This window comes from Oenanthe melanoleuca, chromosome 1 (genome assembly GCF_029582105.1).
Source record: "Oenanthe melanoleuca isolate GR-GAL-2019-014 chromosome 1, OMel1.0, whole genome shotgun sequence".
Classification (NCBI taxonomy): Eukaryota; Metazoa; Chordata; class Aves; order Passeriformes; family Muscicapidae; genus Oenanthe; species Oenanthe melanoleuca.
Window position 1 is genome coordinate 21012869 of NC_079333.1, and position 13603 is coordinate 21026471.

The 13603-nt window shown below is 43.6% G+C and overlaps 1 protein-coding gene across 1 annotated transcript; it reads right to left on the reverse strand.

Annotated features, from left to right (window-relative positions):
- Positions 1 to 3202: 3202 nt before the first annotated feature.
- LOC130250742 (cell surface glycoprotein CD200 receptor 1-B-like) lies at positions 3203 to 7733 on the reverse strand. Its single transcript, XM_056486771.1, has 5 exons — positions 7508 to 7733; positions 6036 to 6341; positions 4650 to 4904; positions 3911 to 4010; positions 3203 to 3736 (listed from the first exon to the last, which is right to left on the reverse strand). Exons 1-5 carry the CDS (start codon positions 7644 to 7646, stop codon positions 3727 to 3729), a joined length of 810 nt encoding a protein of 269 aa, XP_056342746.1. The 5' UTR covers positions 7647 to 7733; the 3' UTR covers positions 3203 to 3726.
- Between the last annotated feature and the right edge of the window lie 5870 nt (positions 7734 to 13603).

Here is a 13603-nt window from a genome sequence, read left to right on the forward strand (position 1 = left end):
TCAGAAAACACTTTTATTTTTCTGTATGGTATCCAAACCTGGTTTGCCTTGTTGAAGGCATGTGACTTGGTCTGTCTCACTGCACAGGGGCCCCAAGCAGCCACTTGGATCTGCAGTCTGCTCCAGAACAACCTCCTTTCCTCAACTTTAAATGTCAGTAAAAAGCACAGTTTAATGCACATTGCTCTGAGCAGTTTCAGTTATGAGATTTTCATATTAAGAATCTTTGCCTACCTGTTTTTCTTGGTTTTTTGAGGAATATTTCATTATGAGTGCTCAAACAAAGAGAAATCATCAGTTTACATCAGGCCAAAAAAGTCACATAAGAGCAACTGGCATGTATGGATATGTAGTTGGAGACTTCTAGATTTGGGGCTTCTTGTTTTCCTAAAAAAAGATGAACATTCTCCTAAGCTGCTCCCTGCCACCTCAAAAACAAACCCCTGTGACATTCACTCCTTTTTCCCCATTTCTTTCACGAGTGGATGAAGACAGGTCATTGTAATACTTTCTCTGCTGCCAGTTTGCAGTGTGACCTGGTGACAAGGAAATCTGAGGAGCAACTGGCCCTGACTGTCCTTCTGGAAGACTTCCAATTCTTGGAGAACACATATCATTACATTGCAATATCATTTCATTATAGCTCCTGCAGTGAATTTTCTTCCCTTACTTTTCCACCAAGCTGCTGATTAGCAGCCTGTTCCTGATGCAAGTGTCCAACAGCAGTGGGGACAACAATGCTGATAAGCAATTGGAGTGCAATGCCCTGACCTCCAGCTCTGACAGCTCCTTGCTCCCAAACAGGTCTCACAGGGCCATGGATGAAATAGCAAGGGGCATCACTCTTGCCAACAACACTAAATTTTTTAGAACTTTTTTCCTTTAATTGGTATTAGGTGGTTTTGGCTAGTTTTTTTGGGTTTGATTTGGGTTTTTGTTTTATTTTGATTTGGAGTTTTGTTTCTTTTTGAGGAAGACAATAGCTTAATACTGCCATATGTAAAGAAAAGAAACAAAAAGGCAAGTACCACAAAAAAATGCATGAAATTTTTTTCTGTTGCTGTGATTTAACCCTGGCCAGCAACTAAGCCTCCTGACAGCCAGTTGCTTATTGACTACTTCCCCAGGTGGGATTGAGCAGAGAATTGGAAGTGTAAAATTGAGAAAATTAGTTAGTTGAGAAGAAGAGAGTTTAATAGTAAAACAAAGTTGCATGTATAGAAAAGCAAAACAAGGAATTCATTCACTACCTTCTATCAGCAGGCAGGTGTTCAGCCATCTCCAGAAAAGCAGGAATCCATCAGGCATAACAGTGGCTTGGGAAGACAAATGCCACAATGCCAAATGTCACCCAGGGTGTGCTGCATGCTGATTTACAGCTGAAGAGCAGTCATGGCTACAAACTCAATCTAGCACATTCCAACCAAATTTGTCCTCATCATTTAGTGAACACACCAGCAAGGTCTGGTGTTCAGTGAGAAGAAGGAAAGATGCTCTTGTCTGCTCTGGGAGTTGGCCAGGGTCCTGTGATGAAACTCTGACTCCAGAATGCTCAGATTGTTGTATGCTCCCTCCTGCAGAAGGATCTAGGATGGCTTTGAGAGCAAATAGAGCAAAGAATAGAGGTAAGGCTGATTACAGAACCCTGTAGACTCTGGTGTGTGAATCCGACCTCTTTTACCCTTATAGAGGAAAGAGAGATCCTGAGCTGTTTGAATAGAAACTCTAACAAAAGCTGTCAGATATTTTTCCTTCTGGCTGGAGACCTGACCAATCTGAAGAAAAGCTAAAGAAACACAGGAGGGGAGCTCACAAAGAATGTGTGCTGAGCACCGTGGACACTGGTGGCTGTGGTGGACCTAGGTTACATCTTTGTTGGTATCTCTGAAACTGTGACTTGCCCTGGAGCCTGTGAAGAGAGGGCAGGGATATGAGGTCCCTTTGTATGCAGAACACGTTGTGAGAGCCAAGCAGAGCTGCGACTCTGCGGACAGTGGGACTGCAGAGCGAGCCTGCAAGCAGAGAAGCTCTGAGCACAGAGGTTTGCAGGGGCAGGTGCTCAGAGCTGCTCAGCTGCTGCACAGAGGAGATGGAGCTGAGCACAAATTGTGGGCACGCAGCTGATGAGAACTGTGGAAACTCAGACACCAGGAAAGATACAAGTATCAGCTAAAGTCCCTGTGGTTTTCTGCTTGCTGGCCTCCAGGTAGTCAGGTTACCATAAATAATTAGCAGTATTTTTTTTTTTAGCTTCTGAATTGTTTATGCTTCTAGCTCTTATCTCTGGGTGCATTCACATTCTGCAGTGTGTGAGCCCTGCAGAATGCAGACTCTGCTGTGACCAAACAGCTCCATGTGTCATCAGATGGACAGAATGGAACTGGGTCTGCAAATGTGAAAGGAGCAGTTTCATGGTGCTGTGCCAGCAGAGTAACTGTCTGCATCCTGCTGGTGTCCTGCAGAAACCTCCTCAGGCAGAGATTTCCACCAGTTTATTGGCTGCACCAGGAAAGGATGAGAAGCAGCAGGGCAGAGGTAGAAAAGCTGCACAGGAGAGGGAGTGCAGTGACACAGCATTCCCTCTGAGCTATAAAGATGGGTAACTGCTGCATAGGTTAATGTGCTGACACTGAAAAGCAAGATTTTTTGATCCCTGAGGTTTAGACGAGGATTTTGGCCCTGACTCCTTCAGTAGCTGATTCACATGTGAAATGAGGCTCACAAAGCTTGAGAGATGGGGTCAGGCCTGGGTAGAAGCAGTGAAAGAACAACAAAGATCTAGGTCATGTTCCAGCTTGGACTTCTCTGGTCTCTGCCCTCTCCTCCTCCTTGCACTTGTCATGCAAACTAACTCAGCCTTAGACAAGTATTCTTCCATGGTTCAGAAGCTTAGCAAGGCACTGTCATCAGGTGAACAATGACACTCAAGGGGAGTAAGATGTAAGATGTATTTAAAGAAATTAACATTCAAGAGCTGTGTTTTGTGGGCTGCAGCTCTCTGGATTATGCAAAGAGATAAATCAGTGTGAGCCTTAGATTTTAGGATTGGAATAATCAAGCAGCACAGAAATAACTACTTAAGCTCAAAAATATTCTCTCTTTTTTTTTTTCTTTTTTTTTTTTTTTGTTTTGTTTTGTTTTGTTTTGTTTTGTTTTTTATTTTGTTTTTGTTTTTGTAGCTGGTGGTGAAACACTTAAAAATTTTTATAGCAAAAATGAGAATTGCTCAAATTTATCTTCAGTCCTGTGTGGTCATCCTGGGAAGATTGCTGCTCAATTATTACACATAAACTTTTTTTTTTTTTTTTAATTTCTTTTATACTAGAAGACATGCTACTTCAATAGCAAAATACAATGTACCTGAAATGGAATGACCTCATTTTATACAACATGAGTTAATTTCCAATTGTATATATGTTAGATTTGACCTTATACAAAAAGACTGGTACTTGCATGTGTGATAACAGCACCTGTAGTTGCACTTGAGAGAGAATGGAAGACAGAGCTGACAGGGTTGGGGAGGATCCAGCTTGCATGCTGTGCTTCTACACAATTACACTGGCTGCACTGCACTGCACTGCACTGCACTGCTTCCTTCTTCTAAAAGCTCTGGTACTGCCGAGTTCTTGCTGCAGGCCACATCACTGACACATAAGAGGACTTTCTTTCATTTCTGTTCAAGTCCAGATGCTCTGCAGGTGGAAGCTTTCTTGGTTTGCAGAAGTTTCACATTGTCCTAGGAAACAAGGCACCAACATTGTCTGAGGACAAACCTCCATGAACATATGTAGGACTGATGGGTTTGTGACAGACTGAGATGACCATGCTTGACATGAATTAGTACCAGAAGTCCTTCTAAGATTCTCTGGACTGGCCAAAGGGGTTTGTGTGTATTGCTTCCCATACATACCTATTAAAGAAGGTGTAGAGCTGAAAAGCAGCCATCAAGAAGAGGAGGGTTGTAAGGCTGGTGAAGCTGATGACACAGTGAAGAAAGCATTCACTCTTCTCTAAAGAGAAACAGATGCTGTTTTAGGTACATCTCACAGACCCTGTTTCTCTTGTGCCTCTGTCAGGATGGCATCTCCTGGACAATGCCCTCTGTGTGCTGTACTTCAGAGAATGACCTAAGGCAGCTGGAATATAGTGCCAGACACGTAACTGGGAAGAAACAATGTCCTTGATGGAGGAAGTTTGTCTTTTGCTGTATGGCCACTTCTGCCCACAGCATTGCATGTGCATCCCAGCAAATCTCAGCTCTGATTCTCTTCCAGCTGAGTATTTCAGCCAATTACCTATGGTGGCACACAACATCAACTTTAGCTTCACTCCCAGCTTTCAGTCTTCCTGTCACAACTCATGTGGAACCAAACAATTAGCAACATGTAATGGCACCACTGGATTACAATACACAGATCTGCGTGATCGTACCATTGACAGCTTTGTGTGTCATGACCTTTTGAATTAATCTCACCTTTCCATTCAGCCCTGGAGGTGGGTGGCAAATCCACTGCATTCATCTCCTTTCCTACAGTTTCACAAAGGGCTTTACAGTTCTGACAGCACTTGGCTGCAATCCTGCCAGCGCAGGTGAGTGAGCAAAGGGCTGAATAGGGCTCTGAACACCAAACACACAAAGGGAAGCTCACCTGAGGAGCAGCAGGCTATGGACTGGCTCCAGTTCCCAGCTGGGTGGGACACCATGCAGGTGGTCACATTGGTCACATTGGTGCTGCATGCTGTGAACCTGCTGAGAACAGTCACTGTCCCGTTGTCGTGGTGCTCCTCCTGTGCAGTGGAGCTGCTCTCTGGGCCCCACGAGAGCTGAGCCGGCGGCTTCCCCGCCGCTGCCTCGCACACGGGGCTGCCCTGCTGGTCACAGTACAGGCTCAGCCTCGGGGGGGCTGCAAAGCACCAGCAAGGGGAGACACACACGTCAGTCTGGCACAGCTGGGCTGGGCTGCTCATGTTCTCCACCCAAAATGAACCCAGTGAGGAGAGGAGAATAAGTTTGGAGGTGCTATCCCATCCCATCCCATCCCATCCCATCCCATCCCATCCCATCCCATCCCATCCCATCCCATCCCATCCCATCCCATCCCATCCCAGTAACGTGGGCCCAAAGCACAAGAGACCAAGAACAGGTCTCTTTTTCCCTTTTGCACAATTCTCCCCCACACTGGTGAGCCTTATCACAGCCATTCACATCCTCTGTGTGTACACGGGAAATTGCTTCACAACTGTCATCTCTAACTAGTGGGAAATGAAACAAGAAAGAAGAGTTTTGGAAAATAAAGAGAAGTGATATGACAGCTATTACCAATGAAATGCTGAGTTTATCCCAGCAAGAATTACAGAATTATTGACAGTTGAGAGAAAGAGTTGGGGACTACTGACTAGTGATCAGAACCTGAATTTACTGTGAGCTACATATGCGTATATACCATTTTTTTAGGAAGACTGGTAATTTTTTTCCTACATTCATTGCATTAAACATCATACCAACAAACTTAACATTTCTACTTGATTCAATCTTCTTTTCTGTTGCCAGTCTTGATCCAATCTTCTTGTAATGTTCAAAGCTCTGATCGTTCTTGCCAAGGCATCTTGGTTATCAAACTGCATATGCCAATTAAATCCACGTACTCTCTGTCTTAGCTCCCATACAGAATGGCTTAGGTTAAGGGAATTTTAAGCGACCTCAAAGATCCTCTAGTTCCAGCCTCACTGCCATGGTCAGGGTCACATTCTACCACCCAGGTTGCTCAGAGACTCATCCAGCCTTGCCTTTAAAACTTCAAGCATCCACAGCTTCTTTGGGCAAACCATTCCAGTGCCTTACCACCCTCACAGTGCAGAATTTCTTTCAAATATCTAATCTAAATGTACTCTCCTTCACTTAAAAAAAAAAAAAAGAAAAGAAAATTCCACTTCTTACTGCACACTTCCCCTGCTGCACTGGGAGAGGAGCTTTGTATGTCCAGGCCCAGACATGGTCCTTTGGATAACTGTAAAATGAGTAAGGAGTGCCTTACCCAGCACGGTCAGATTGTACATCCTGTGGAAATTCCCATCTGTTGATGCCACATTGCAGAAGTAAATTCCCTCCTGGGCTATTTCCACGTGCTGTATCTCAAGGGCAGGAACCAGACCAGCTCTGAATGTCAAGTTGATGTTGTCACTGCAGTTTTTTCTATGTGTCATATTTGTATCAATCCTGTATCGCAAGGTGCAAGGGTCTCCAACCTTAGGGGCTATTTTCCATATTAGCATACTTATTTGTCCTTTGATAAGGCAGGTGAGAACTGAACTGTCACCCACAGTCATCACTATCTTGTTCCCTGAATGAGAGAAAGATCAAGAAGAACATGTGAGACAGTGCCCAGGGATGTCACTCACGGCCTTGTAGGTCTGGTCTATAGTTCACAAAGAAATGTCTCCACTGGGACATTGGCCAGCATGAGGCCATGCCAAGAGCTGTGATTCTCTCCTTAGGCAGGAATACATCTCCAGTTTCATGGCTGTTTACACATGCACTGAGCCTTATTTTCACTCCCTCCCTCTGATAGGTCCTCTCCCTGGGGCAGTGGATAAAGAACATGACTGGCAAGCAGACTCTGAATGAGCTGCAGAGCCCATCTCTCTGTGGAGACCTCTCAGGTTGCCTTTTCCCTCAGCATCACTGCTGAAGTATGCTGAAGTATCACAGCAGAAGTATGAAAGACTGAAAACATTCACCCACTTTTGTTCTGGACATAAGCCACCCTTTTAGTGGAGTCTAGCACAAGGTGACAATTTCTGCCCTGACGCTCCAAAGTTCTAGGAATCAATTTCCCTGATTATAGTGGCGACAGATGAAATAGTTGAGGAGTACAGGGCATTTCACTGGAGAGAAAACATTCCTATTTGCTGTTAGATGCAGAGATCCTCAAGACACTCAAGATCACTGCTTTGTGACCTGTTCCACCTGTGCCAACAAAAGCAAACTAGAAAAACCACCAGGAATTTCCATAATTAATGTAGAGTAAGGAGGGAAAGGATTATAGCTGTATTCTCAGATCCCATATTTTTGGAATTTACTCTTTTAACTCTTACTGAAACTTTCATTTTGAACCTAGTGTCTTAAAATCTCATTATACTTCACTTGTCAGGACAAGTCACTGAGACCTAAGAGTAGAGCTTGACAGGGTGATCACAGTGATCATAAAACCTCTCATCAGTCATTAATAAAAATCATTAACAGTTTTCATCACAGCATTGAAAAGTCCAAGTTCAGCACCTCATAGCTTGACAACTGAAAAACTGAAAAGATCTATTTGCAGCAAGAAATGTTTTGATTTGCAGGTTATTGGTTTTGCAGCCAAAAGTCCCTTCAGCAATTTGTAAAGATCCCTTCTACCAGACTTTTCTTTCCCAAAGAAGGGTGGATTACATACCACTCTGATACCCTGCCTTTTCCTCCCCTGCCCTTAATAGAGAGGTGATGCCAAACTATCATCAGAAGTACCTGTAGCTCCTTTGACTGCAGTGATGGTGAGAAGGACAATGGTGCAAATGCCCATCCTGACAACTTTCAAAGTAGCTCTTGCTTTCATGGGTGAGAAGGATTTCTTGCACCCTCCATCTTGCTGTGAGGTCCCCAACATTCCCTGACAGTGCTCCTGAAGAGTCACTGCTCTTTCTCTGCTCCTGAGAGCCCCACAGTGCAGTTACGAAGAGCTGGTTCCTCTTCGCAGCATGAGGCTTTCTCTGATGAGAATTGGTGAGGAGAGAGGAAGTGGTGTTTATATCCGCTCTCTGTCCAGTGGCCTTCCGGCCCACTGTCCCCAGTGTTACTCTGAGAAGACAAAGTCTACAGCAGAACTTGAACAAAACCTAACCAGTGGGATTTTTCATGTTTGGCTTGGATCTCGCTGCTAACAAAATCTTTAACACGAGGCTCCCATCTGCATTTGGCAGGATTATTGGCACAGATCAATTATGACATTTGGCAGCTCAAGCTAGAGATCTCAAAAGAATCCCCTGGGCAATTATATCCTTACAATCTGATTCCCCATCCCTCACATGACAGTATGGACCTGCAGCAATATTAGGGTCTGGCATCTTCTCACTCTTCTCGCTCTCTTTTCATTACCAAGTGGTTGCTACATGGTCACCTTCATATCCTCCTAGATTGGTGTCAGTGGGGATTTGGGTTGGCCCCATAGTCTTGTTGTAATATGGTGGTTACTGTTCATAGCACAGAATCATGGAAGCAGGTTGGAAAATACCTCCAATATCATTGAGTCCATCCTGTGACTGATCACCACCTTGTCAGCTACACCATGGTACTGACTACCATGTCCAGTGGTTTCTTCACCACCTCCAGGGACAGTGACTTCACCACCTCCAGGGACAGTGCAATTCAACGTCTAATCACCCTTCCTGTGAAGAAATTCTTCATGATGTCCAACCTGAACCTCCTGTGGCACAGCTTGAAGCTATGTCCTCTTGTCCTGTGGCTTGTTGCATGGGAGAAGAGGCCAATCTCCACCTGGCTACACCCTCCTTTCACATAGTTAAAGACAGTGAAAAGGTCACCTCACAGAATTTTCTTCTCCAGGCTAAACAACCCCAGCTCCTTCAGCCACTCCTCACAGGACTTACTCTCCAGACCTTTCACCAGCTTTGCTGCCCTGCTCTGGACACACTCCAGCACCTTATCCATGGGCTGGCCACTCTTGCTATTAATATTAAAGTAATATTTAAGCTCCTAGGTTTAATAAATATTCAGATTATTATCTCCAAGTTTCACTACAATCCATCTTTGATTTACACAACATATTTGTATAGCTCAGATAAAGCTCAGTTTGCAGCTAACAACTCTAAATGTTTATTTCAAGCAAACGCGTATTTCAAATAACATAAAATTTTCAACCCTCGCAGTAAGAATTTTATCACTGGGAATTAGGGGAAGGATATTTTAGTTAACCACTTAAAGGTTGCTCAACATATTAAAAGCAAAATCTCTTGAAAAAAATTCCTCATTCTGCCTACTCTGTCCTTCCACACATATGTAACAGACAAAGACATTTTCTCTAAAAGGCACTGGCAATCACTTCTCCCCTACAGAGAGGGAGGGTAGCTGGTATGATGCACATATATATTACAGCTCCTTTCCTCTTGTCCTGGTTTGAAGGACAGGTGTCTGTCAATAAAGGCAGAAGCTTCTCTTTGAAATGGAGAATGTAAACCCCCTCCCTCCAAATTATTATAAATTTGAAATTAAGGGGCAAAGATATGGGAATTAGGAATAACAGTTCTTTACTAGGAAAATTAAAATAGAAATACAGTATTACAAAGAACAATCCCAAAACACTGACAGAGTCAGAATACAACATGACACCCTGTTAGTCAGGGTGTTGGTAGCAGTCCCATTAAATGGTGGCTGCATCCTCCTGCAGTGGCAGATGTGGTTCAGCTGAAGCAGTGCTTCTGTAGAAGGTGCAGTTTTCTCCAAAGGTCCAGTGATGATGTGGAAAGGTCTGGCTTTCCTCTGGAATCCAGTGGAAAGAAGGTATCTTTCTGTCCAAAAATCTCAGTTTTTTATCTAGGTATGAAAGGCTTGGCTCCTTCCCCTGGCTGGAGCATCTCCCAGTGGGATGATGTAATTTTATCAGTCATACAGTGGGACTGAATGGGCCAGCAGCAGATGATATCTTCCTAGAGGGGAGGATGGGTTGTGGAAAAGATAAAGATGACTACCCCAGCTGGTTTTAAAGATGGCCCATTAGCAGATGGTATGTGCCACTGAGATAAGGGTCACTGCCCCACCCAGCTTCAACAGATGGTGATAGAATACACATTTCTGGTCACATCCTGTATTGCAACCCAAGACACCTCTTAAAACAGTACAGTTACAGTTAGGCCAAGGCTGGTTTTTTCTGCACCACTGTTTTGTTTCTCAGTATATTCTGGTCCTATATTCCCCCACATACAAACACAAGTGAGCATTGAGCTGGGGGATTTTGTGTACAGACAGAAGAGTGGCTTAATTTATGCAAGATCATTAAAGGCCTTTTCCTAAACTACTATTGTCCGTCTTCCCATGTGATTAAAACTACTGCCTTATACCAGTAAAGACACCTTTCCTAGATGTTAGATGAACTTCCTTGGAAATTAATATACTGAATTTAATTTAATCAGGAAAATATTCACCTCCCCACACTCTGAAGCCACCAAGCTGAAATGAATTGATGATTATTTGACTGTTCTAAGAATAGAACTCTCCCCTACAACTACAATCAAAGCCGATGTATGTATTCAAGTGGCTGTGTGAAATGTGGTTGCAAGGGCTTCCATTTTGTGATCATATAGATGCAAGACACCCATGACAGCACTCATGACTACTGGCAGGCAGACAACCATTACCTCCTTGACCCCACTCTTCACCCAAATAGTGGGTGCTGTTTAACTGAGGGGAGACACAGCATCCATAAATGACTCCAAGAAAATGCTGGATGAGTCCAAAGAGAAAGTCAGACAACCTCTGTTTACACTTCTTATGAAAAGACAACAGCAGCAATATAATGAAACCTTCAACTCTGATGTCTTGTTGCTTCAGTTATACTTTCTAAAAAGTCATTGTGTCAATCTCAGATAGCAACCTGCACCTAGGTCAACACAGCTTCAGCTTCAGTGCTGTGTGGTTTAGCAGTGAAGTACAACAACCATTACCCACGTTTCAAGGCAGGTCCAAGATGCAAAGATCACATAAAGATCCCTGTGGTATGACATACCACAGTTTCAACCATAGAGTCTGTGGGTAAGGTAGTTCAGAACTGACTGGCAGAGGCAGTATGGAATAATGGTCCAACTCATGAAAATCAGAGGATTTCAGGGTTCTAATCACTGGAGGTTTGATCGGGAGCAACAGACCCTGGCACCTGGAGAATGTAGGGTCATTTTAGAAACTAAGGTAGGAAAACTGATAAAGGAACAGAATTTCTTACAGTATGGGATGCAACCTAGTCCAGTTACTTTGGGGAAAGAAGGTTTGGGGTCTGGGGCTTTTTGCTAAAGATTCTGCCTCATCTCTGATATTCAAAGTGACGGCTGGAAAATTCTGTTCCTATTTCTTTAATTAGCCTTTTGGGATTTAAGTCTCTGGATACAGTCTGGCCACAAAACAGCAACTTGCTGCATGACTGTGGACAGGGGAAAGGTTGCTCATGGGTGATTTGGCAAGGCGAGGACTGGTGGGAGTTTTTTGGTTTTGAAAGCCCAAACTCTCAGTCCAACACTAAAACTGAAGGCAGACAGCATGTCAGGATTGTGTCAAGAGGACCACTCCTGTGCCCCAGGCAGCAGATCCAAGCAGCTGTGCTGCTGGACCTGGTTGCTCTCCAGCCACAGCCCTGGAGCTCGTTTCAAGTGTCCTTTGGTGTTAGATTGTTTCTGTCTCAGGTCAGAAGGCTTCTGTGTTCTGAGACTCTGTTTTAATTGAATTCATAGCTCACAATCACCATAAACAACTGCATGACATCCTGTTTCCTTTATGTTATTTCTGGTTCTGGATGTACATCACACCTCCAGCAGATTGACTTAGCCTCCCCCTGCACTCCCCATAACAGACTTAACAACTTCTGGTTTTAACTACCCTCCTGGACATTTCAGAGCAAGCTGCCAATGGTCATTAGAGGTTCAGCCCCAAGAAAGCAGGGTTTTGCAAAGGTTGGCTTCATGCTGCTGTTGCTGCTGATGTTTCTGCTGCTACGAGGGTTTTTGTGAGGACTCATATTATAGCTGCATTTTCTTTTCCATCTCCTGTCCAAAGCAAGCAACAGCATTCATGCTGAAAAGTTCTTTTTCTTTTTACTTAACAGTCAAAAACCCCAAAACATTTAACTTTCAGAGATGTTAATAGGTTTTTTTTTTCCTAGCATTGATGTAAGTTTAGGTCCAGGAGAAAAAAAACTCATCACATTTAACACAGATATTGAAAAGGGAATTTCAGTTCTGTAAAACCAGTGGAAACAACTCTTCAGCTGGGATTAGCAGTGTTAGCTGCCACATGAACAATAATGATTCTTTCAATACTTTACTATTTGAACCTTTAAAAAAACCTTTTCCACTAATGTGAATGGTGAGTATTTTAAATTTTTTAGCTATTTTTTTTGTAATGTCTCAGAATAACCAGCCCTTGAGACATCTGTGGCCTTGAATTCCTTCTTGGGACTAGAGACATTTCTCCCTCCCCCCAGTCACATAGTTTATATAGAGGAAAATGTAGAGCTTCTTAGCATTTTATACAAATAATTTAGCCTTTAAAATTCCATACCCTAATAACTCTAGTTCCTAAACCACCTTCTAGGTGAAAAGAAGATAAGATGCACTTTAAGGGGAAGCACAGTTTCAGAAACAGTCAGTAGTGCTGTTAATGTCACAAAAGAAAACAGGCAGGCTGGTGCATTCACCCTGTCCTTTCCAGCATGCTTCCTGGTGACAATATTTGGTTCAAGTTTCTCTTGGTGGAAATGAAACTCAAGACCTCCGCTGCTTTTGGTTCATAGGACCTGAACCAACCATCCCAAATGCACCTCACTACTCTCCCAGAGCTCCATCTCCAGCTGGTCTCACAGCTACTCTTCTCACACAGATATCCGAAAGGAATGATGGTTTGACCTGTCTCACAATGCTGGGATAGACAAGATCAGACCAGACAAGACAACTGGGGTTGCCACTTCCTTCCAGCTCCATGCTCTTGACTATTGTTTGGGATTTAGGTCAGTGTCAATGGTTACAGATCTCCCTTTCAAACTCCAGAGGAATGATTGTCAGAGTTTTTAATGTGGACTAAATTACTTTTGTAGTAATTCCCTAACATTTGAACTACATAACCAGCAACTGAAAAGAGACATCTGCTGCCACAGACATGAGGCATAGGCAATGTCAGTGTGAATGCCTGATGTTTGGCAACAACAAGCACAATAGAAAGCAGTCTTTCAGGGCAGATACAAAGCAGGCTTAAATGTTGGTAATTTACCAGCTCTGTACACAGTAACCTGCCATTTTCCATCTCCATATGGTCTGCCCCAGAGAATCCAGACTGTAGTTTGGTCCAAGAAAAAAAAAACACCTTCTACTGAAATGTACAGTTCCAGTCTCCAGGTTTTAGATGTGGTTTCACTGGATGCCCTTGTTTATCCCACGCTCTGCTACAATTAGAAGTATTCAAAAGGCCCTATACCACCTTAATTTGTTCCTGCTACCTATGTAGTCACATTAAAAAAAAAGACTTAGTTAGTAGCTGGGAGCCTGGCCAGAGAACTGGACCCCTCTGTTCCCATCATCACACCTGCAGTTGCAGTGTTAAATGGGCTGACCAGTTTCTCTGCTGCCTTCCCTCCTGTGTCTGGCTGGCTGTTCTGGGTGTAATGTGCTGCAGAACGTGTGCCTGGCAGGGGTAACTACTGCAGGGTAATTTGAAGCAGGCAAGTCTGCTGCCTGCAGCTGTGAGCTGTGTGGGACTCTGAGGCAAAAGTAGCTAAAAAACTTCAGGGGTCTTCCTACTATAGTGTGAATACAGGTGCCAACAGTTTTGTGGTTGGTTTGGGTTTATTTT

Coding starts and splice junctions, on each gene's coding strand:
- LOC130250742 (XM_056486771.1), bottom strand. CDS start 7,646: ATGTTGGGGACCTCACAGCAAGATGGAGGGTGCAAGAAATCCTTCTCA. Junction 6,342..7,507: donor TGCAGTCAAAGGAGCTACAG/GTACTTCTGATG, acceptor TCTCTCATTCAG/GGAACAAGATAGTGATGACT. Junction 4,905..6,035: donor GTACAATCTGACCGTGCTGG/GTAAGGCACTCC, acceptor GGTGCTTTGCAG/CCCCCCCGAGGCTGAGCCTG.